At 38.1% G+C, this 24,317-nt stretch overlaps 1 protein-coding gene across 8 annotated transcripts in view; it reads right to left on the minus strand.

The window, feature by feature from the left end:
* Positions 1-24,317, minus strand: part of LOC139115992 (adenylyl cyclase-associated protein 1-like) — a 114,356-nt gene that overhangs the window by 59,245 nt on the left and 30,794 nt on the right. For all 8 annotated transcript variants that reach the window (XM_070678471.1, XM_070678477.1, XM_070678478.1 and 5 more), the window contains exons 5-7: positions 18,509-18,652; positions 16,587-16,672; positions 15,458-15,563 (exon numbers count right to left, since the gene is read on the minus strand). In XM_070678471.1, the coding sequence (XP_070534572.1) occupies positions 15,458-15,563; positions 16,587-16,672; positions 18,509-18,652 (336 nt within the window). The remainder of the gene's footprint in view (positions 1-15,457; positions 15,564-16,586; positions 16,673-18,508; positions 18,653-24,317) is intronic.

Here is a 24,317-nt window from a genome sequence, read left to right on the forward strand (position 1 = left end):
CTTTGCCCCTCTTTCTGTTTATTAACTCCACCTTTACCATGGGATATAGTACCATTCTTCAAAATTAGGAAGAGAAAGGTAAAATGTGAATGAACAAGCGTGGTCTTTACATGTCTTGGTAGGAAAAGCAACTGATGGCAGTGGATATATTAGCACACAATTCCTAACCTTGGAAATCTTAAGATTCAAAGAAATTGATATAGTGTACGAAACACATATATTCATATGTAGATATTTCCCATAAACACAGGCACATTGCAGCAAATCGTATCACTAGTATGTCGACTCTTTTATCTACCAGCTTCCAGCAACAGCAACAACAACAGATATATTTATGGCAGATTGGGAGCAAGCATGATTCACTGCTGATATCAGCTTACGCCAGGCTAGACTATGAAAGATCTACACCACAAATCACAACACCCAAACCAACCTCCCGGGCCATCAATCACTACCAGCGCTAAAGCTATCCAACACCACCTGTGAAAACTTTCTCTCCGCTGCAATAAGCAAACAGCCTATTAAGGCCTAATATTTACCCCATCGCACCATCCACACACATATTTAATGTCTCCGCCGACGGGCGGACACGATGTTGTGAGTTTTGCCAGCACCTCATGTGTTTGTTTAAATGATTCATATACCAATCTATCTGACACAGTGTCGGGGCAAGGGTAATTCCTCCTCTGGGTCTCGGCCTATTTATTTTCACTTTATCAACAATTTACAGTTGCCGACTCTTTTGTTTTACAACTTTCTTTGCGAACCGCCAGTAACTTCTGCTGGAATGAAGGAAGTATGACAGGGTCAGGCACGTTCTGGATGTTATGATTTCTGCAGACCTAATGAAAGACTTTCTGAGACGTAAGAGTACAGTGCAAGTACATTTGATCTGAAGATGAAATTCATAACTTTGATAAAAATTACAATCCCATATTTAAACCTTGAGTATTGTTACCTCTAACCTTCTCAGGATACTAAAACTTTTGAAATTTAAAATGAATATCAGGAAAGCAACAAACAAATGATCATATATCATAGGTAGATATACCTTGCAAAAAAGTGTATGAAAATAGTTTCAAGCTCTTTTTGAAAAGTTTTTGGGTTTTTTTTGGTTTTTCTTTCAAAACATACATTCCTGAAACATCACAGCTTTATCATTAACTTTCATTCACAGTTTATGGATACATGACTTATTGTAGTTGAATGATGGCTTGGAACTACTGTGGATGGTTTTTGAATTAAAAATCTGTAAATGCACATATTCTAAACCACAACGCCATGGGCGACACTGCAACATGCAGGCTACCATCTGTGTTATCCAGACACTCACATATGACCTTGGACACACACTGAAAATGAATTCATATCACAAAAGCTTTCATTTCACATCAATGATCCTGCCACCAGTTCAACAACATTGAAGAAGATTTCTAGATGTATGATATTTCAGTTCTTCATGAATATTTATTTGTATTCTTCTATGTGGAACTCATGGGACTTACATCATATTTAGAGGCAATTAATTTACATTTTTTATATACACCATGGAAATAACCCTATCTCCGATGAATGACATGCACCTATACATTTCAATAATTCTTTGTTACAACTTTGCTATGGTATGGAACATTCTCTCATAAAGTCCCCTGACGGTCGTGTGGTACAAATAGTCCACAATAACAAATTATTGTACTGCATTTTATAGCTCACGACAAGGTCTTCTATTTTCAACTGGATAACAATCCGTTTATTTCCTTTCCCACGAGGGAAAAATAAATCAAGTGACATTGATAATGGTGAAAACAATTTTCTCTCTTGATGGAATCTATGATAATTGTTCAGATACAATTCTGCATGGATGCTAGCCGTTATTCCTATGTACTCATAAAAAATACTATATTATATGAAAACAATGGTAAATAATTGAAAAATGCATTGTGACAAAAATAAGGACAGGTACTTATCTTTTCTATTGATTGGGAAAATGAAAAAACAAATTCTCAAGTTTGATGCTAAAAATAATAAATTTATGACTTTAATTCACATCAAGCATGATAGAGAATTACAGCACACTACCCATCCTTGACTAACAAAACCACATTTGACAATAAGAATATTTATATAAGAGAGTAGCTAATTTCACTTCAAAACAACAAAGCTTTCTGTTGAACAAGGCTTTGTGACACTTGAATGTAGAAATTGCTACACTTCACTGACCAAACAACACTTGGAGTGGGAATACGGCCACAACTACTGTACATAAAAACATAGGAATTGCAACACTTGATACAAGAACTGCTACATGAAGAAATTGTTACACTTGAATACAGGAATTCCTATATGTCAACATAGGAATTAATACTCTCCATACAGGATCAATGTAAAAGACAAAGAAATTGCTACATTTGAAAACAGTAACAATCGCACTTCGTTCAGGAGTTGCTACTCTTTTTTTATGTACACAGAATTTCTAAATACCTATATGCATAATGTTGACAGCATGATAATAACTCTCTCATTAAAATGCGCAAATAGTTGCACTGTTATATTGTAAGAAATTGATACACAAGACAAAGGACAACAGTCAAAATGTTACCACGTACTGAACAGACATTAACTCTTTCCTTGAATAAAGGTTTTTTCTTTCATTGGGGACAATGTATGAAGAAGCAGACATATGCTTATACTGAAAAAAAATTCAGTTACAAATTATACATGTAGAGACATAATGTGAAGAGGAAATTTGAATAGTATAGAACAAACAAACACATACCTAAAGCACAGAATGAACAACGAAAGCAACTGGTTAAACCTAATTAACTTGCACTGCAGATAAACACTAACAGTGGGAGCATGTCTGAGTAAGGCTGGCCTTCTTGACTTTTGTGGTTTGATTGCAACAGCTTACAAGATTGTTATGCAAGCAGACCGAGGGACATCAGGAAGTTTGTTTGGACCGCAGCCTGACATGGCGCAAAGTTCCTGCTCCGAGGTGACCTACAAATGAGGACAGATGTGCCAATATCCTGCCGTGTCATTATGGATATAAAAGAGACAATTACAGATACTCAGCGTGCCCAGTGACTGGCGAGATAAGTAGCATTTGCGAAATGACAGACGTGAGATAGACGATGGTTGGAGGTCAGCGATGACTGTCGGACATGGCTTGAACTGAACAGCCAACAAACAGCATGTGACCAACTTCTGACACATTGTTGGCTACTATGTACATCAAAAAGTTGACACACTTGGTAAATCTTTGCCAAATTTTCCACTTGTTTTTTGATTTTTTGAATACGAATAAAACAGATACATCGCATTAAACGTACATTAAATCAAGCATGTAGATTACCCTGAGTATTATAACTCTCTGAGAATTATTGTTTGAAATATGTTCAGCAAGGTCTACAGTTCCTGGGTATTCAGTGCAGAACATGGGCTGTGGTGAAAAGTTTTGTGTTACCGTTGTCACTGTTTACATGTACTTGTGGCAATGACATGACGTTTTGTGGAAAAGGCTGTGTTTCTGCTCAGCATCTTATGGTCACCTTTCTGTCCAGCATTCCACTCATATGGAATTCAGACTACTCTACCATGGTATGCCCAATACTTCACCCAAACACTCACAAAGGATACCACGCCATACCACAGATTTTCAAAGCAGAGGAGGGGTGGGTGTTCATCATCATTCCAAACAAGAAAAAAACATTTGCTAATTATTAATAAAACTTCTTATTAAAATACACACAGCAGAGACCAATTGGCAGGAATAGAGTGTCGTGAATGTTACATGTGGAGATACTGAAGTTTTTGTTGCAAGGAACTTGATTGAATTAAGGATTTAGTTTCAACATTAACAGTAATTTTAGATAGACAGCAATATACACTGAACAGAAGCCCTATGTCAAGACAGAGATAGTACTGTGGTGGTACTTGATCTCATTGCAAGACTAGAGAATCACACACAGAGATCGAGTGTTCTTTAAAAGAAACGGAAACTTCCTTTGCAACTTGTAGCTATTATTTGTACCTCCTCCCTCTCCCCATTTTAATCTTCAGAAGTCCAATTTTGCCATGGAAAGCAATAGGGTCCCATAAAGACTTGATGATGATGGGGATAGTGTTGTCTTCACTCACTCTTCTGAAGTCAGACATTGATGGAGCAAAACTCACTTTCTCAGTCGTGTAGACCAATGTACACACAGTACAGTCAACAGGGAACAGGTTACAGAGACTTTGGAAAACATCCACTGACACAGAAATTTAGAAATAAAATTGCAAAAACAAAATGCACTGACAGAGTGACATGTTGCCAGAGAAGATGATTGATAAAAGGTGTGCAGCCAAGTGATAAATCCGAGAGTCAGATAAAAGGGTGCTATTGGTGTTTTTATTTACATTGGTATCTATGAAGACCAAAAATATTTTGGATGAGTGTAACCAAGCAAAGGGAAACATAAACAAAGCAAGAAGCTTACAGATGGATATAAGTCAATAGAGATAAAACTGGAGCAGAGGATGGACTCACAGAAGGACAAGCGCTTTGATAGACAAACGGATTAGCAAACAGACATAAAAACAGACATTTTTGGAGCAAGAGGACTGACTATAAAAGTAAGTCGGGGATAAAGTCAGACTAATGCAAACACAGACAAGCTCACACAACATGATATCACTTCAACTACGTTGTCTGTTTTCACGATGTGAACTGATCCACAACTGCAATCAGCCGCACATCCAAACAACTCCAGTCACTGGAATGAGTGCGTCTAAGAATAGGCTCTTCAATCCATTTACGGGACACTGTGCGTGGAGAACCGGTGACCTTGCGCAGGGCTACAATTACCTCTTTATCCAATTAAATCTTCCTGGTTCACACCCACACACTGCCTGACATAACTGCAAACATGGCAGACACACACAGATACAGACACACATACACACAGACAGACCATCAAAGACAACAGGAGATACGAAACATTTGGACCGACAAGTGCCACTCTCAAAAACGCTTAACCACAAACATGGAAGTGGATGCCTGTGATAGTCTAAATACCCGGTGGAGAACCGAAATCTCACAAACCATGTTACAGCCTACAACAATTAAGTCCTTATCCAATTAGTAGTTGGCTATTCACAAAACTTCTTCAGTAAAAGATTCTGATTGTTGCTAATTGTGTAGGAGATAAACAGATCTGGCTGGCTCTTCACGATTCCCTCTAGCATTGTCTGGACCAAGAGGCTGTACCAGACACTATAGAGCACAGATTGTTAATAGTTCCTGGCAAGTTAAATGGAACCATCTAAAGATCCTCATGGAATGAGAAAGAAAGAATTCTACTGATGAATACGGCTATGTTCTATTTTTGACACTGCAATAGGATTTGCCGGAGTTCTAGCGTCTCGCTGAATACCATGGAAGTGACGGAGCTCATCATCCTCATTTCTGCACACACAATTCCAATTATTCCTAAAAATAGGATAGGGTTGGATCTCTGGTGCAGTGAAAGGGGGACAGTGCAATGAGCATACACACGTACACCATTTTACACTACCAAGGTTTTAAAAGACACACAATACAGATTTACCGAAACAAGGTACTGTAATTGTATTGCTTACAAGTTTTCCACGAGTCTTTTTTTTGTTAAAATTCTATGGCGGTACAAATTCAAGTGTGCCTACCACTAAGGAAACGTTTTTTTTCCTTCTTCTCGAAAACCTTCAATGTCAATACAGCCGGAAATCCTTCTTTGCATACATCACTGATATTGGCTGACTATTTGTGAATCCTGCCAACCACGCTTGTTTTCCAAGACAGTTTTCAGACAGAGAAACATTTGTCTTCAGTGTTTGAGAAGTTCCTACAATCCCTTCTGCAAACACTTTTGCAAACACACGAAATGGTTGAGACTGGAACGTTCCACACTACATTGTAGTAGAACCTGGAGCAGGACGTAGCCATAGAGGGACAAGAGTGACTTCTATGGCAGCCATTGGTTGTCATGGCATCAAAAAAAAAATAAAAGAAACTAGACTTTCGAGATAACAATGATATTAACCCAAACCACCTCCTATCCTGCTAGCTTTGAGAACTCCAGACGGACTGCTGAAAACAATAAAGTGAATCATATCAAAGCACCGACATTTTTCATACATCTCGGCACCATGATAATTACTCTGACTTAGTATCAGGATCACTCAAACAGACAAGCAGTTCCAATATCCACTGCACAACAGCAAACCATACTGGAAATTCATGCATGATAACACCACATGAAATTTCAACATGAAATGCCCCAACCAAATGACATACCAACCAAGCCAGATATAGATCATTTTCAGCACAACAAGTCGGAAGACAGCTCATCCATACACAAGATGAGCTAACAATTCAAATTGACACAACTGTGTCAGCTGTAATACATGCTATTTTTCCTCCTTCTGATTGTGTGACAGAGACCCAGCCAGCTCCGGCATTACACATGTGCGTCCTTTGAAAGAGACTTCAACCGCCCCCTGATACCCAGGCATCACATAAATTGGGAGTGACAGAAGACGTCACCTAAGGCTGTCTTACATCTGGCAGAGCAGGATTAATTGCCAGCCAATACATGGTATCCATATGTAAAACATCCTACTGCAAGACTACCAAGAGAAATTGAAAGTCCAACATTCCCTCCAGGCCCAGCTCTGCTTTCTCTGTTTACTGTCTTTTACTGTATTTTTGTTTCTTTTCGATTTATCTCTACAAGATCTCTACTCTCCCAGGTCTTTATTTGCAGAGCATGTTCACGCTGGAAAATGGAATTACTCCTCTGAATGTCGGCTATTGAGCTAAATTACATGTTCCGGGGAATACATTAGTCTCATGAGCAAAGACATAACATTGTTAGTTTCACTGCAAACAGACACGTTTGCTGACCAATTAGCACGCCCTATCCTGCGGGAAGGCGCTGTCTACGGCGCTGCACATCTTCATCACGCACATATCTATGAAAGTACCGGTATTTCTGTCAGACAGAAAATCGGTCGCAAACTTTGCTAACGTTCAAATCATGATACTAGGCAGCTAAAATAGATCACCTGTTTCTGTCACTTTGAAACATACTACCACCCTCAAAAACTTTTTTGATACAAACTCAAGCCCATTAATCTACGAGTGCCTGAGGCAGTGAAACTTTCTCCTCCTCATCAGAGAACGATAGGTTCAGCATCTATCAATTGACGTAGTACTTTGATTCCTCTGAGGCTGATGACGTCTCACAATTAAAGTAGGTTTACTTTCCATGCACATGCACACACAGGCATACAAAACGATTCATTTACAAATGTACGTGGCCGATGGGGCCAGACTGTAACATATTCAGATATGACTTTGTGTCTGGACCCTACCATGACCGACGGAATGTAACAAGTTTCTTTTTTTCCCTTCCTTGTTTTGTAAATACCTCAAAATTCTGGCTATGCAACTGATTTATAAATAGCACGACTGATGGAATACCCACACACTTTGAAGGGAACTGCCAAGGGCATGAAAATATCGTGAAGAAATTCGGACCACCCTTTGCATTCCTTGTATTTTTAATCAACAACTTGCCCAGACAAGCCGTACAAAACTCTCTACAGACCTTATCTTTCCACTTTCTTTGAAAACGAAAACTAATGACCGTTACCCGAGAGTCTTCTTTTTTAACATTTGCTGACAAATTTACAACAAAGTCCAATTATTATGGGATTCAAATTTTAAACCTGACAACTTTGGTCCAACCAAGAAAGAAGTTACATTTGAGATCTTGACTTCCTCTTCAGCAAACTTTGTGAGTGAATATTTTGTTTTCAAAACCCTAGCTGCAGCAAACACTTGCATAGCTCCATGTGAGCTCACCTAATACTCTTTGGCGCACTCTTCATTTCTTTGTTGTGTGCTTTTACAAACTGTTTATATTCTTTCAAAAATTAGCCCTAAATGAAAGTGGCTCTGTTCTCAACAGAATGATATAAACTTTGGTAGTGACATACTTGATTTGTACGCACAGCCCATAAAGTCAGTACAGGACAGTACTGAAGAAAATTGGTCATCAACTGATAGCTCTTGGACTTAAATTTGTTTAATCACAACAAAAACCAACAACAGTTTTGTATATGTATGTGATTATGTATAGAGTATGTATGTATGTATGTCTTTTTGTTTATACAAAAGCATGTATAAATGTGATACATGTGTGTGTATCTATATATATTGGTGTACTTATATACATATGTAGGGCTCGAATTTAACTTTTTACCCTGTTAGTCCACTTGGGCTAACATTTTCTGAAGTTGGTAGCCCAGTGACAATGGCTGGCAGTCTATGAATATTTTAGTTTAGGGATACTGTACTCGTCTGAGTATGAGCCCCGGTTCAGAAACACAAAATAGCAGTAAAACTAGGGGCTTCACACGAGAAACCCCATGTTATGTGTCACAAACGCTTATGCTCATTTATGTACATTTTAACACTTTCTATCACTTTCAAAATCGGCTTACACATCCAAAGAAATTAACTTGAGTAAAGAAAAACAAAAAATATTCTCATGATCTTTATGAACTGGCATGCCTTGTAACACCCGAGTCTCTCTATACAGAACGTAATACATTTTACTGATCGATAACCATAGATAAAAGACAGCGAAACTCAGCCAAGCATAACTGACACAGTGTTTTATATTACTATTTCAAATCAATCTGATTACACAATCTCTTGATACAGAAGTGAGTTTTGTGACATTTGAGCATCAAAACCCCAAAACTTGACACAAGTACGTCTTGTATGCTGCCGACCAACAGTATAGTGTGAACTGGCATGCAAAGACTACACACGGAAAAGCAACTCAACATTCTAGTATCAAACGCTCGGCATCTTGTTAAAATAACAACATAACAATGGAAATTTTAATAGTCATCAGAAAAAACTCTTCACAGATGAAATGATAATTGCTCAAACAAATGAACCTGCATGTTGACTGCATTTAGCTCGTCCAAAAGTGACGGACTCGCACGCCACGTATTTCATGATCCAGGCTTTAGTAGTCTGTGTGGGCTACTATTTTATGGACTTTGTTAGCCCTAGGGAAAAGTTGGTAGTCTGTGGACGCGGGACTACCGCTAATTTCGAGCCCTGATATGTAGGTATCTATGTATGTCTTCATGTATGTATGTATGTATGTATGTATGTATGTATGTATGTATGTATGTATTTATGTACCTGTATACATAAACATGCACATACATCTATGTACACATACATACATACATACATACATACATACGTACATACGTACATACATACGTATATACGTACATACGTACATACATGTATGTACCTGTATATACCTGTATACATAAATACAGTAAGTACGTACGTACGTACGAACGTATGTATGTATGTATGTATGTATGTATGTATGTATGTATGTATGTATGTATGTATGTGTCAGTACATAGATGTATGTGCATGTTTATGTATACAAGTATATGCAGGTAGCTAGGTAAGCTTGCATGTATTCATGTTTGTGTGGCATTTCATTCTGTCATTCAGACAGTAGCCATCCATTGCCTGGCTCTAATTGGCTGATGACAGTGGTAAATTGGCTGATGACAGTGGTAAATTGGCTGATGACAGTGGTAAATTGGCTGATGACAGTGGTAAATTGGCTGATGACAGTGGTAAACAACTTTCACACTCTAAGAGTAAACGCCGTAATAATAGACAACTATGCACACACAAACACACACTCATGACGCTGGTGAAAGGTCTCTAAATGTTTGTCACCATGAGCCATTACAGCGCTGTGAGGATACAACAAGACCTGTAATTACAATCAACAGAGTCTACTCAGCGCTACACACACACCTGTTGGTTATTTTCACAGAGCTTTGTGACACGGAATTTCAATCTTGAAACTGCCAGCAGTTATTGTCATCCATGTAGATAGTCACTTCAGTCTGTTTGCTGAGAAGTCTTTATGCTACTGTCTGGCTAGTCTTTTTTTTTTGATAACCTCGAAAAATCATCCAGTCCCTTATGCATGTGATGACAAAATTTCAGTAGAAACAGTATATTTGCATAAAGGAGTATTCCCACCAGTGGTGGTTAAACAAAATTTTCCAATAGTTTTCACCCTTTATGTCATCATGGTTTGTCCCAAGACCCATTGTTATCAATGGTGATTTTGGACTCATTTACTGGAAACTGAGGTTGAACAGGTTAAATTATACAGCACCTTCACTGGATATAACAGTCTTACCAAAGTACTTCAATACATTTACAAACGATAGATCAGGAATATTTTCAGCAACTGATTTTCCATAAATATAACTTTTGTATCGCACCAGCAAAAGCAATTGGTGTTCTCCTTATACAAATTTACAATTTCTGCTCAAAGTTCAAGAGTTCAAGCCTGAAAATAATTGGTTTGATTTCAAATGATACAGAAGCATTATATTCGCTGAAGTTTCTTTCTAAACAAACATAAATTTTAGGTTTACACCAATGACACCGTATAGTGAACATAACAGCGGTGTGTGTCACACCGATCTTCTGGACACATTGACTTTTTTACGTTTATCTGAAGGACATGAGAGGGGTTGCAAGCCAAAATAGGGCAAATCTGAACGAAAATTCATGGCTGTGACAGGATTCAAGCCAGCACACTTCCCTACCATTTCATTCAACCAAACACAGATTTCAAACTTCATGGAGTTCAATTATGCATGATAACGGTCGGGAAATGATGGGCAGATCAATTCTAGAAGAATCTAGGACTGAAATAGAAACAGAAGATAAAGCATATATATTATGATATGTCGTCATTCAGACAGCTGTGAGAACAGACGGCACATAACACTGCCAACCTCTCTTCTAGATTATCTTGATTTTATGTGAAATGAAAACTGGACATGCATGAATGATCTACACTGAATGATGACCCTAGGCTAATGATGTCTTCATTTGTCATAATTCCATTTAGCACCCCCACACACATACATACAGTCCACACACCCCTAAAAACAAGCTGGAATTCCTTTTAAATAGCATCTCCAATTCACATTAAATCTTTTGACATTTTCCACGTTATCACCACCATGCAGTAAAACACTGTAACTGGAAACCTATTCTGCACCACCACACACCCTTCGCATCCATGTGTTAGCAATTTCATGGCCCAATGGCCCATATCGTCCCATCGGGGCAAAGGTCAAACCTTTCTAATGTCCTCGCCTGACCCCTCGGTCAGCTCTTTAGCTTACTAAGTTATAAGATGCCATTTACCTCCACACTATCGGAGGTCTGGCTCTCTTCAAGAAGGCATTCACATCTAACACTCCGCAGTCATCTTTATAATATTAAGACTGCTCACAATTATAAAGTCGACAAACTAGTAACACAAACCCTACTGTGAACAATTATTTTCAAAAAGACCGATAAAATTTACTCTCCTCTTTAAAGTCTCATCAAACTTTCATCCCCGCAACAAAGAATTACACTTCACTATCACGTGGTTCTTGTCCTGAGAGCTCTTTCAGCAGAATGACTTCATTGACTTTTAAATGTGATTACTGTGATCCCTCTATTATATATGACTTAAACTTCACGTAACAAATCTCTGAAAATCCAGAGAAAACGAGTAACAACAAATATTTTAACAGATCCAATCACCTGGGTTTGATGACAGCACTGTGTTGGATATTTAATTCTACACCATTTACACCAAATGCTGCAATCTGAGCTTGTCAAGGCGTGTTGGAACATTTGATGCTCCTTGAAAAATGTCACGATATCCCGAGAACATGCCTGTCAAGATTTCTGTTAGCTGCATATCAATGAGTGTGACCAGAAACTCCAGTGGCACTTGGGCAGACCTGGCCCTACCCTTGACAATTTTACAAAATGAACACCATCCTAAAGGGTCCATTGCTTCAATAAGGTATGTAGAAGGCCCCTTAGAACACCTTTATTGACTTCATAATAAAGATTGGGCCCTGTGTTTTGCAGGTATACAAAAATTCCTACCAACTTTTATATGACTGGCATAAACATCTGATTTGGCATAATCACTATGCCAGCTAGTGTGCATGTGATGGAACATTTTTCCAAGCTTTGATGAAATCCATCATATTTACTTTAAAACAGCACTCAAAACTAGCCAGTCTTCGGGCTTTTTCGAATGATTTTTAAAAAATATAAGTGAACTGAAGTGAGGTATTGATGAACTTTTATATTCAAGATTTAAAAAATTCCTCTACAATGCAAACTTATAGCATTCTGCCTTTCAAGACATCATATCTATTTGACAAAACAGGATTAGTGTGTTGTGTTGTCAAAGGACTTAAAGAAGTTCACCTTCAGGAGCGGTATACAGTAACAGCACACAGCTACTAGCAATACCAAATGCAAGTTGCTGGATTAGCTATATTGTCAATGCCAATATGTAGAATCCTATTGAAAAGTAAATTATTTCCTCCAGAAATCCAACATATACTGTACAAACCACGCTCTAATGTGACAACAAGATTGTTGCCAAGGTGTTGGTTTATAGAGATCTTGTGGTACTTGTAATTCACAATCAGTAGAATGTTCACTGAACATAGCCTCTCGGTTATCAAGCACGCTTTGATCGAGGGGAGAATCACGTTCACTTGACAAAACACTCATCACTGCTGAATGAAAAGTTTTGACAGTTGATAATGGGTAGAAACAACCGTTCCAAGGCAGACTGACCAAGAGATGAACCACAGTGTAGTCACACCTATAAGGTGAAACTGAATACTTCTTTAATGGGATTTATTTTTGCAATATTCATGCTAATGATTTCTTAACCACAACAATTGATGGAGCACAAGTGAATATTTTTTTTCAGCTATGTCAGACTGTACTCACTTTGTTTCTCCAAGAAAAATGAGCACCACAAAAATGCAGCAAGAAAAATGAAACTAAAAAAAAACTTCTACAAAAACAACAATTCCACAGCATATGCTGGTATGCAGGAATGCTGTAGTTTTAGGAGAGATTTCCATTGTATTGAAAATCTTACTTATACACATGTATAGTATACATGAGAAAGGGAAACAATTTTTTATGAGAAAATAAACCCTCCCCCCCATTTCCTATGGGAGATCATAAAATGGAAGACCGCAAATCTGCTATATAACGGATAAAATTAATCAATTGAGTTTTAATTACCTAAGGCAGCATGTTTACACCAATTCATCAGTAATTGGAAATTCTTAAGCCCTGTCTACATAGACATAATGCCTTCACAATACAAAACACAGTTCATAACAAGTTCATTGTTATATTTTTCATTACGCTATTCAATCTACAGTTGTAGCTGAACAAAACCCACTTTGAAAGCGCAAACTGAATAACAGAGTAAATTAAATGAGAACAATGAACACATCTAAACTTTGATGAAATTTTGCAAACAGCTCTGCATTACTATAAGTGGAGGATTCTGAGAAAGAGGTTTGAGAACAGTGGAATTTTTATCCATCAATGGATAATTTCCTCTTTTGTCATCGCCAGTATTGAATTTCATCAACCGAACATTGGTATAGGTGGTGTTGACTCAATACACATGACAAGCAAGAACAAACACTGTGAGTTGGGTACTTAAAGAGGGTGTCATCAACGTATGCCACTATTCTTCATGACATGCACTACCTATCAATGTCTTCAATTGGGACAGTGCAGGTTTAACTGGTGAATTTGACTTTTTTAACCAAGCCATGTCAAAGTCCCCGCCAACAGGCAGCGTTTTCAGTCAGGTCATTTGACAGTACAACAAACAAACAGTCAATAATGAATGTTCCATTGTTTATCTCTAATTAAACTCTGTCCTGAGTAGGCATAATTATTTCCTGTTTTTGTCAATTCATTTATCCTTCCATTATTTTAATTTACATCTAATTCATTAATGACATAATTTAAATTCAATTAACTAATTAACTTTTCATTTTAGTTTTATTGTATTGTTTTGTCATAATTTTATTTCCTGTCCAAGGTTTATGAGATAATGATCAGGCCACTGAAGAGAGCAAACATTGAAATAGAGAAAAAGATGTCACTACTTCTGACTCTTCCTCATCAATATGGTCACATGTTAACAATACAAAGCAGCGATTGGTCGACTCCTTGTAGGCAATTATACAGGACATGTGCATTCTATTCATTGCTACACATTTTCAAAACAAGAATTCAGAAGACAGACTGATAGTGAGACGATTTTTGCACTTTTGTGAAGTACGCTAGTTGCCTTGACATCAGATGACAGTCAGTTTTAAGATCACACGTCACAGAATGTAGTAACCCATCATTACACTTACCCATGTTATCAATTTAATGAAATATGAACATCATTCTCCACTGATGTACTTAGAGAAGCAAAGTCATTGCCAGCAAAGGTCCCGAAAACATGTATCAAGGTAAATTCTGTGGTCATAACAGCCGGTTTTCTGGTCCTCCTTATACAATGATTATCACACAATTACATTTATCATCTGGGCAAAAAAATTGTTCTTTTATTTCTCATCCAAGATCTCTCACGAAAACAACGCCAAGAATCAGTTTTCGGTATGAGGAATAATTCAATTCCAGGGTAATTCATTTTGTTACTGAAATTTTCCCACGCAAACCTGATAAAAAAGATTGATGCTGTTGGTCTAGACCAATGGGCACTAGTGTGAGACACCAATCTTTTCTCTTTTCTTGGTCTTATCAGTCTATCAGCCCAGTAAAGGAGCAAGAAATCAGAATAATCCTGGACCCCGGAGCCGATGGGTTTGCTCAACAAGAGATGCTGTTTGTGGCATCAGTACTGCAGACCATTACATATTACAGGAGAAGAGAAAGCCGGGAGGATAGAATCTACAAGACCATCCATTATTGATCACGGAAAGGGACCACGTCTTCTTCTTGTCACCAAGTCTGCAGCACTGTTTTCAGAAACATCACTGTTCTTGACTTCATCGTCACGCAAACTAGTAGCTTGTCCAGGGACAAATGTGTGATCAACCACCATCTAGTACCATATTTGGAATGATGGTTTGTGTCAGGATGGAGTGTGTCATTTAAGCAATAAAGCATACCCAGCGATTGTATACCACGAGATTTTGACAAGTTCACTTCATATATGCACTCACTACCGCTCGTGCATATATGTCGTGAACTGGTCAAAATCTCGTGGTATACCATTGCTGGGTGTGATTTATTGCTATTATATCATAACAGTATATTGAGATTCTGGCATGGAACGTCAAAAACGGATTTTTGCTCAAGACAAGAGCTCGCGCGTGTGCCAGCCGTGGGATATCGCAAATATACCACGGTTCTTTTCACGTCTCAACCAATCAGATCGCTGTATTTGCGCCATCAATATACTGGTATGATATAATATACAATATTCAATGTTCTTACCTGTTTGTTCCAAGCAAGCCCCGTTGTGTGATATTCCTTGACATAGGCCTGCATCTCTGTAAACATCGCCATGAATGCCCTGGTCCATTTCACATGTTTTTCGTCCCTGAGTAAGACACACATGTACAGTTCATTTTACAACTCAACACAGACTAATCTGAGCAGTGTGTTAAGAGTATGAACAGCAAAATCATGAACTATCAGAGCTACAGACACTCTTAACAAAAGCAGTGTTAGTAATCAGGCCATAGGCAAACTGGATGAGATTTATAGAATATTTCACATGCAGTGTTTTCTCCAGGATGGCACGATTTGTTTGATTCCCCCCCCCCCGACCCCCGCTTATCTGATCCATTAATCCCCCTTGAAATAATCACAAATGTGTGCAATTTAATTCTACAGATGAGATCCTGAGAAACTGTGCTGTCTGGCTACATCGATGTCCAAGAATATATCATGCAACGTCAAAGCACAATTCAACATGTGCTGTGTTTCTTACAGAAACCAAAATACCAGTATATTTTAAAAGATATTTGTTGCTTTCAGCACCTTATAATTTACACACTAAGGTCAAACAAAAAAATACCATCGCTAATGATACTAATTTTTGAATTACCATCCCCTATCATTTGAATCTGTACAGTAAAACAGACACATTTGTGTATTTTGTTACAAACACTTGAATGAACTTTGTGATAAAAGCCAACCTTCTCAATCTCTGGTTCTTGCATTAACGGCTGTGTGAAATGCTCATTAACACTTTGTAAATCTTTTGTTTTCCATATTAATTTTAATCACATTATAAAATGTCTGTTAAATCAGTCTGATAATATAGTGGGACCTTTTTAGATAAACCATAAATTTTCTACATGCACCAACCTGCAAAATGACAAACAGCACATGATCATAGCACAGGCATGCTATGGTGCTTGCAAAAGCAGCAAGTGTACTAAAAACTGGCCATCACTTCTAGAATTTCTTATTTATAAGTACACAAACACTGGCCTTCGAGTTATGTATATGAAAACAGAAGATCAGTTTGCTCTCAAAAATTTACAACCCCCACCCCCTCCCTCCCCATGCATCACCCTGTTGAAGAAGAGGCTGTTCATCTCTGGTGTGTACATACTTTTCTTTGTATTCCTTCAAGACTCTGTTTGTGTAGAACTGTGCAGCATCACCCATGTCCTTCACGTATGGCGCTGGTTTGGGTGCCTGAAAACAATCAGCAAATAGAGAAGTTATTGCAGCAGATATATATACCCCCAAAATATTCTTGTTTATTCTGAAAGTCTGTGTGGACCATGAGAAAGTTTTTGATAATCAAAGTAAGACTTCCATGGCCCCCTGTGTTATATATTTATATAAATCATGTAGTTTTGACTCATGAGAAACACAGCAAAATATAATCAATTTGATTTCTTTCCACATTCCAAACACTTTTTTCAGACATCACAAAAATATTAATACTGGAACAGGTATATCAACTATTCCTCAGAAAAGCTCTGGCTTGCGTGAGAGACTGTTACCTTTATACACTGTATACAACAAGGTATCACCTTGACACAGTCATAGCAGGTCATCTTCACTACAGCACATGAGAACATCCCCTCATATTATGTGCACGTATATGAATGTGCATGGCATGTTTAATATGTAAATTCGCATGTATGCATTATGTGTTTATCTGTAGGCATGTATATGAACACATAATCAGAGTCTATCTTATAGTAGAACATGCCTTGAGGACAGATATTCGAATTCTCAAATTTTTACATTTCTCTTCTGATCTACCATTTATGGGGGCTCATTTTAAAGCTCTTTGAGAAAGAAAAACTGTTCCCATCTTAGTTTTTTGAAAATCTCAAATTAATTCCTCCCCCATAGAGTTAACACACGATTGACGGCCATTTTGAATTTCAAATATCGCAAAATGTTGGGTAATTTGTTTCACTAGTTCCAAACTTTGCACGATGATCTCAGATTTTTATTGTTAATTTGGTAAGAGAATGGTTGAAAGTTTCATTCAGGAAAGTTTGTGCAGGGTTTAAGTCTTTAACTTTCGAGGCACATACAATGTGAAAGAAAAGACATGAAATTTTGTTGAGAGATTTCACTGCCTTCAGATTAACTGTTGCATATATGTGTTGTGTACACAGTTCTACCATGTATCTCACAATATTTTTGTTCTTCATGGCAATCATCACATCCTTTATTGTAACACACCTCATCCGCAGTCTGTGTTCTAATTCGCCAATTGATAGTCACGTGGGATGCGTTCTTTTTGTGCTGATCCACGTAAACGACGTCATCAGGCATCATTTGTCGGAACTGTTGCCTGCCAGGCATCAGTTCCGAAAAGTGATGCCCGCTGATGTGAAAATAAACACTTGCGCATGCGCGAACTGGAATGTAAACAAAGATGTCGTCTGCGGCCGAGCGAAACGATAGTCGAGAAATTTCTCGGTTTATCCTACTTTCTGAAGAAGAACTGAATGCTCTGGTTTCAAAAAAGGACTCGAAACGAACGAAAACGATAATCAAAGGTGCATTGAACGTTTTGCAGAAGTATTGCGACCCTGTCTGGAAAAACTTTTTCTGCTGAACTACTCCAACATATTACATCATAAGCTTACATGCCACAACTTTTGTGTATAATACGTTCTTGTGTATGACTAACGGATGAGGTGTGTTACAAAACACATATTGACTGGCCATTGGGGCAACAGCCTACGTCTTCAACCCCTCGGCCTGTGAGTCACCCCCAAAAACAGACTGTTTCCCTCGGCCTACGGCCTCGGGAAACAGTCTGTTTTTGGGGGTGACTCACACTGTCACAGTCCCTCGGGGTACAGACGTATGCTGTTGCCCTCATGGCCAGTCAATATGTGTATACTGTTCACTGTAAATATGGCAGCAGTTATAATTGACAAGTCACGATGGAGTGCTTTATTTTGCAATTTGGAAAAGTGTCTAGTAGACCTTTTTTGCATCAGAACCAAAAGAGTACCAGATAAGACCCCAACATAATTGACCTCTTCAAATACCTACCATAGTCACCCATCCCAATACAGGGATGCCTTCACTGACAGCCGACAGGTGGTTGAACACTTTGCTGCCGCGATTTCTCTCTCGAAACTGTTGAATTTGCTCTATGCCACTGGAGGTAGGTCTCAACATGCTCATAAACACATCCTGTGAAAGAAAAACATATTCAAAGTTTATTCATTTGATCATCCATCTTTTTTAGGTAGTTATTGCATTTTTTATTTGTTTATTAATTTGAAAACTATTCACTGTGACCTAGTGTTTGATAATTCCGTTCCTGTATGCAGATATGCAAAATCTGCATCTTTTAGGATGTGGTTTGTACCAATTTTCTGTCTTCTCAGACAATTTTCACCCTTTCACCCCCTGATTCTGTGTAAACTGGTCAACAATCACTATATATAACAATGGCTTTGAGATAAACCACTGTGGTCAAAGGGTTATAGGGACTTCTCTAAACAATCAAATTGGGATAAGTGCAGGTAAATTTGTGGCGTAAATTTGAAAAGACCCCCTAAGTCCGGGCACACTCTTCACAGCCATAATAACTGCAAGCTTCATTTACCATAATGTGTGGGCTAATGTGTAGCATCTCAGAAGCTGTCATTCAAATGGTTGGCTGAATCTTACTGTCATCATTGAATTATACACAATAGACTCCCTAAATTGCTGTGAATAGTAACAATCGACCAATCAGATATAACCTTCCGAGACAGCTGCACATAAGCTGTAATGTGCCCTCTTTAGCCAGTTTGACATGCAACTCACTCAAGAATCTTTTGGCTGAACAAAACTTCTAATGTTAAGCATATTTGTACAGAGTTGCATCAGTGAAATTTGCTACAATCCCTGCACTGACTTGAGGTCGCAAAGTGACAGCCAGTTCACCCCAATTCCCTGTAGAGAGATCCTCAATCACCACTGATAATAATGGTTTTGGACCAAACCATTGTGGTAAAGAGATTGCAGCTATACAGCACAATAATCAACACAGAGGAAAACTGAAATCTGGTAGTTGTTCTTGCTTATGTGATTTACTAATAAAATTGAAGATACTGGTGTGCATATATACTTCCTATATTCCTATTTAGGAATGTGTGTATTATTACAAGCCTCGTATATCAAACGTCGCGCACTCAATAGGATTCAATGGTAACTCGTTGATGACGTCAAAGGACACATAGTCATCATTTGACTCAAAGTGAAGCGGGACTATTTTCAACTTGACAACTTTTGAATGTAAAAATTTTGAAATTACATGTTTTGCATAGAAAATCCGATTTTTGGAAAATTTTGCACAAAAAAATTGAAAAACGCATAACACTATAACAGAAGTTTAAATATATCAATGCACCATTCAATGAAGGAAATTGTTCCATTTTTAACAGATCTTTGTCTAACATGGAAACCTAAATATTTTGAGTGAAAACTGAGTAAAAGAAGCATGTAATGAAAACATTATAGCCCAAACAAGGGACTATGTACCCTCGGGGCAGGAGACCATTTGCCCTCCTTACGTCAGGCTTTACGTCAGGCAAATAGTCACCTACCCCCAGGCGCATAGTCCCATGTTTGGGCTATATATTATGTTCCAGCACCATACTCAAAACCTGCCTGGTATCTAAAGCCATGAAAGCTTAATGGTGTTACAGTGTTACAGTACATGTATTTGCAACGATATCAATACGATTGAAACAACAGCAATAACAAGTCAGTGCTCTTCAGTTTTATTGGCAGATAACAGCATAAAGAAGAATAAGAACCAGATTTCTTGAGTTCCGTGGGGTTCACCATTGGGGTTTCCAATCAGTTTATAGACACACTGAGCATGATTGTCACATATGCACATTAGACAGACCAGTGCATCACATGTATACATGCAATCACCGATGGCTTGCTTGAAATAGTATTTGCATTATATTCAGTGCCTATTTCAATTTTTCAGACCAGATTTCACACCTCAAAAAGTACAAATTACCACAGTTGAACATACAAGTGGGGGCCATTATAAATATTTTGTCCCATTGATGTCACCATTTTCTTATTTTCACAGTCCTTCGTGCATGACAGCCGATTTCGCTGATTCCATCTACCCTGTAATTTCCAATTCATCGGAACAACCTTTGCTCAAAGGAAGAAGGATTTTCTCCCATTCAAGCCATAATCCCTGCTCTGGCCAGCACCCATGCACAAATTTCAACCTGACTGTCCCTCAAAGGGCTACAACTTAAAGGAAACAGTGTAAACACCTGAACGGCTTTCTACGCACAAAGCACCACTTGAGGAGATTACTCCTACAACTGCTGATAGTTAGTGACCTGCAAATCGACCCCTGACCTCTAACCCCAACACTCCTTGCCTCTATGGGGGAACTAATCCTCATCATAGCCAGGCGTACAAAAGGATGGACAATCATGAGATATATGAAGAATGTCCCCCTCTTTTCAAAACTGTCTCGGCACTATGGAGGGCAGAGGTAAAATACGTGAGCACCACCATCTATGCTCCTCTTGAAGATTAAGTCAAACTTTACAAATCTGCACACGTATAGAGGTTTCAATTCTTTTTCACACTTTTTCTCTTTTGACTGTTAAAAATGTCTGTGGGAGCCGGAAAGATAATTAGACCGACATTTCAATGCCATGCTATCACTTCAATAGAAGCTACAAAATGTAGACTACTGTTGGAGTCAGTTACGCCCTTTGAGGAAAATATCATGAAAGCTTGTTTCTCATCCTGATTCTCATGCAACAGTGATGGCAGTTTCAGTGTAATTTTTTCATGCTCGCAAGATCAACTCACTTAAATGAAAATAACACAGCAGGACTGTTCGAATACGGCACAAACTTCTCCCACAGTGGATGCATGTGACCCTATAGACATGGGCATTTTCTGTCGTGCAGAGCACACTGTTAATTTTCAACCTGCTCACCCCCATTTTCCTGCATACAGGTCCACATCCACCAATGAAAACAATGGAGTTGGACCAAACCATGGTGGGAAAGGGTTTAACCCCTTGACTACCAAGGCCAATGTATTCCTATATACCAGGCCCCTTATGTAAATATTGATAAAATCTTGGGTGTGGTCGTTGTATGACACTGCTTTGAGCAAAAATTAAGTAAGTACCAATAAACCATATATTTTCTGAATCAGCATGAAATTTCCCACTTTTTCAAACATAGGTTTTGTATTTCCAGGTCACGTGACTGATCACATGACACATCATATGACCAGAGTTGGCAAAGAATATGAATATTTGAAGCATCAGGACGAGTTTTAAATGCATAAAATGATGCAAATTTGAATACAGTTGCAATTTTCATGGCATTGTCTTTACATATATGTAATAATATCTACCCTTTACTTTATTTATAGATGTACCTATTTAAGATTTTTCTAACAAAGGCAGAGTAAATGAACCACAAACATTAGCATCTGACATGATTCTGTATTTGAAAATCAACACATTTTATATTTGTAAACACCTGCTTTATCTCTTTCTTGCAGAAACATGCATCTGTAATGGTTATGACTTATCAAAAAATAATTCACATTATTTAAAAATACATTTTAGAGAAGAACATATCACATGACCAAACACATGACTAGTCATGTGATCAGTCATATTGATAATATGGCTGCTATAAAATTGCACTGGCTTTTAGTAAAAATTGTATTTCCTCTAGTTTCATTCACGAATATTGCTGTTAATAGAACATATTTACATATAAACATTTGTTTTCAATAAATAAACATTTCATTTCATTAAAAAAAACCATAAACATCTTTGCGATCGTCCGTACTTCTGAAAACTGTAAACAATCAGCGCCACGCTTCTGTGATCAGCCTGACCTTTCAGAGTCGAGGTCATGGGTCACGACATTTGCTTCCTGATTTTGGCCATACTCGGACGTACGGGGGCGCAATCACATTCAGGCCAGATCGGAATACAACAATCTTAGTCGCGCTGCGTGCTGACGCCGAAATTACAGGATTTTTAGCGATAAAAACGAAGCAAATACGCCTATTTAACTGTGCCGGATATTTCCGGCGCTCAAGGTATATGGCAATTCAATATGGCGCCGGATATATCCGGCGCCATAGGTAGTCAAGGGGTTAAATATTCTTGACAAATGAAAAAAAAAGGCTGACATGGCTACTCTGGACGATGCTTGCAACGAATTAACCACATTGTTTATTTATCGTCTCCATCTATACAGATTTTCTGCACGAAAAACTGCTGAGATTTGTCAGCAAATGTGTTGAATCACTTTGAGTCAGTACCTTTCAGTGCTGTGCGTTGACTGAAAAATGAACCAGTGTCTTTTCATTAAGGTAGAATGAGCCTAGGGGACAGATATTTGGACTCTAAAACTTTTACAGTTCTTTTCTGATCACCACTTGTGGGGGTTCATTTTAAAGCTCTTGGTGTAAGAAAAGTTTTCACAGTCTTTTTTCTCCATAGAGTTAACACAAAGGTGGCGGCCATTTTCAATTTCAAATATTGGTAAATGTTGAGTAATTTGTTTCTCCAGTATCAAAATTTGCACAATGACCTCCGTTTTTATTCTCAATTTCGAAAGAGAATGGTTGAAAGATTCCTTTAGGAAAGTTGGAGCAAACATTTAAATCTTTCATTTCCGAGGCGCATACTACCTTAAGACATCAAATGTTGCAATTTTATTACAGATGCTAACTATTATTTACAAGTAGGACGCCCTGAATTGGTTTTTCAATGCAGATTTGACAGCCATGGGGGAAATTACAGGTATTTGATGTGTGGGTGGCACACAGATGAAAGATTTGACAAGTAAACAGGTAACTTCTCAAGGGATTGGAAAGTTGAGGGAAAACAGAAAGAAAACAAAAAACAGTGTCTCCAGGACATAGCATTCACATTAACAGACATGTTCATACAGATTCCAAATACAATCGCCACACCCAGAATACCTTGTAATGACAAAATGACTGAAAGACGCTGTCCCCACTCAAAAAAATCACGACAGAAAAACAATCTTCAGTAGACATCGAAATGTGACGTGACTTCATCGCGGGTGACCTTGTGACCTTTTTAACACTTTCGAATGAAACTTCTGATGTTTATTCCAAATGCCATTAGCCATGAAGTTAAAACTGACATTTGTACATTTTTACAATGTCGTTGATCACAAGCTGATACAGTTCATTGTCTTCTGACATGCTGACGTCAAACACATACATCTAAAGCTGAAACATCGCTCTGTTACAACATATTTGTAACAAATTCCTCACACAGCTGACCATAAAAAAATTATACATATTTTTGGTCACTTGTACAGCATCATATTCATTGCTTTGATCAGCTGCAAAGACGAACTGAACTGATCGACTCAAATTAGATCCATATGACAGCTTTAGGACTGAAATGGTTTTCCTTCAATGGTCAAAAAATAAACTGAAATTGCTGCAAGCAGCTTATTGTATAAGACATGCTTGTTTTTACTTCTCTTCTGTTTTGAGAGTGGGTCATCAGACAGGCGCACAGAAAGGCTAGGAATTCGCAAACCCACCTGTATAAACACTAGCTGAGCAACTGGCAAACCTTTCCAACCTTTTGAGTGTTTCTTTTATGTGTGCCCGTGTTGTGACAAGCCCATCATTGGTATGTCTATAACCCCCCTTAAAAAGTATGGCGTCTACATATTAAACTTCCTAAAACAATAGGGTTGTTCCACTGTTTAGCTGATGGTAGGGGAGAGCTTGAAGTTTTAAAAATTGGATACAAATTGTTATACATTAAGCAACATCCTACACTGAATGAGGGTTACCA

Source organism: Ptychodera flava, chromosome 17 (genome assembly GCF_041260155.1).
Source record: "Ptychodera flava strain L36383 chromosome 17, AS_Pfla_20210202, whole genome shotgun sequence".
In the NCBI taxonomy this organism is placed as follows: Eukaryota; Metazoa; Hemichordata; class Enteropneusta; family Ptychoderidae; genus Ptychodera; species Ptychodera flava.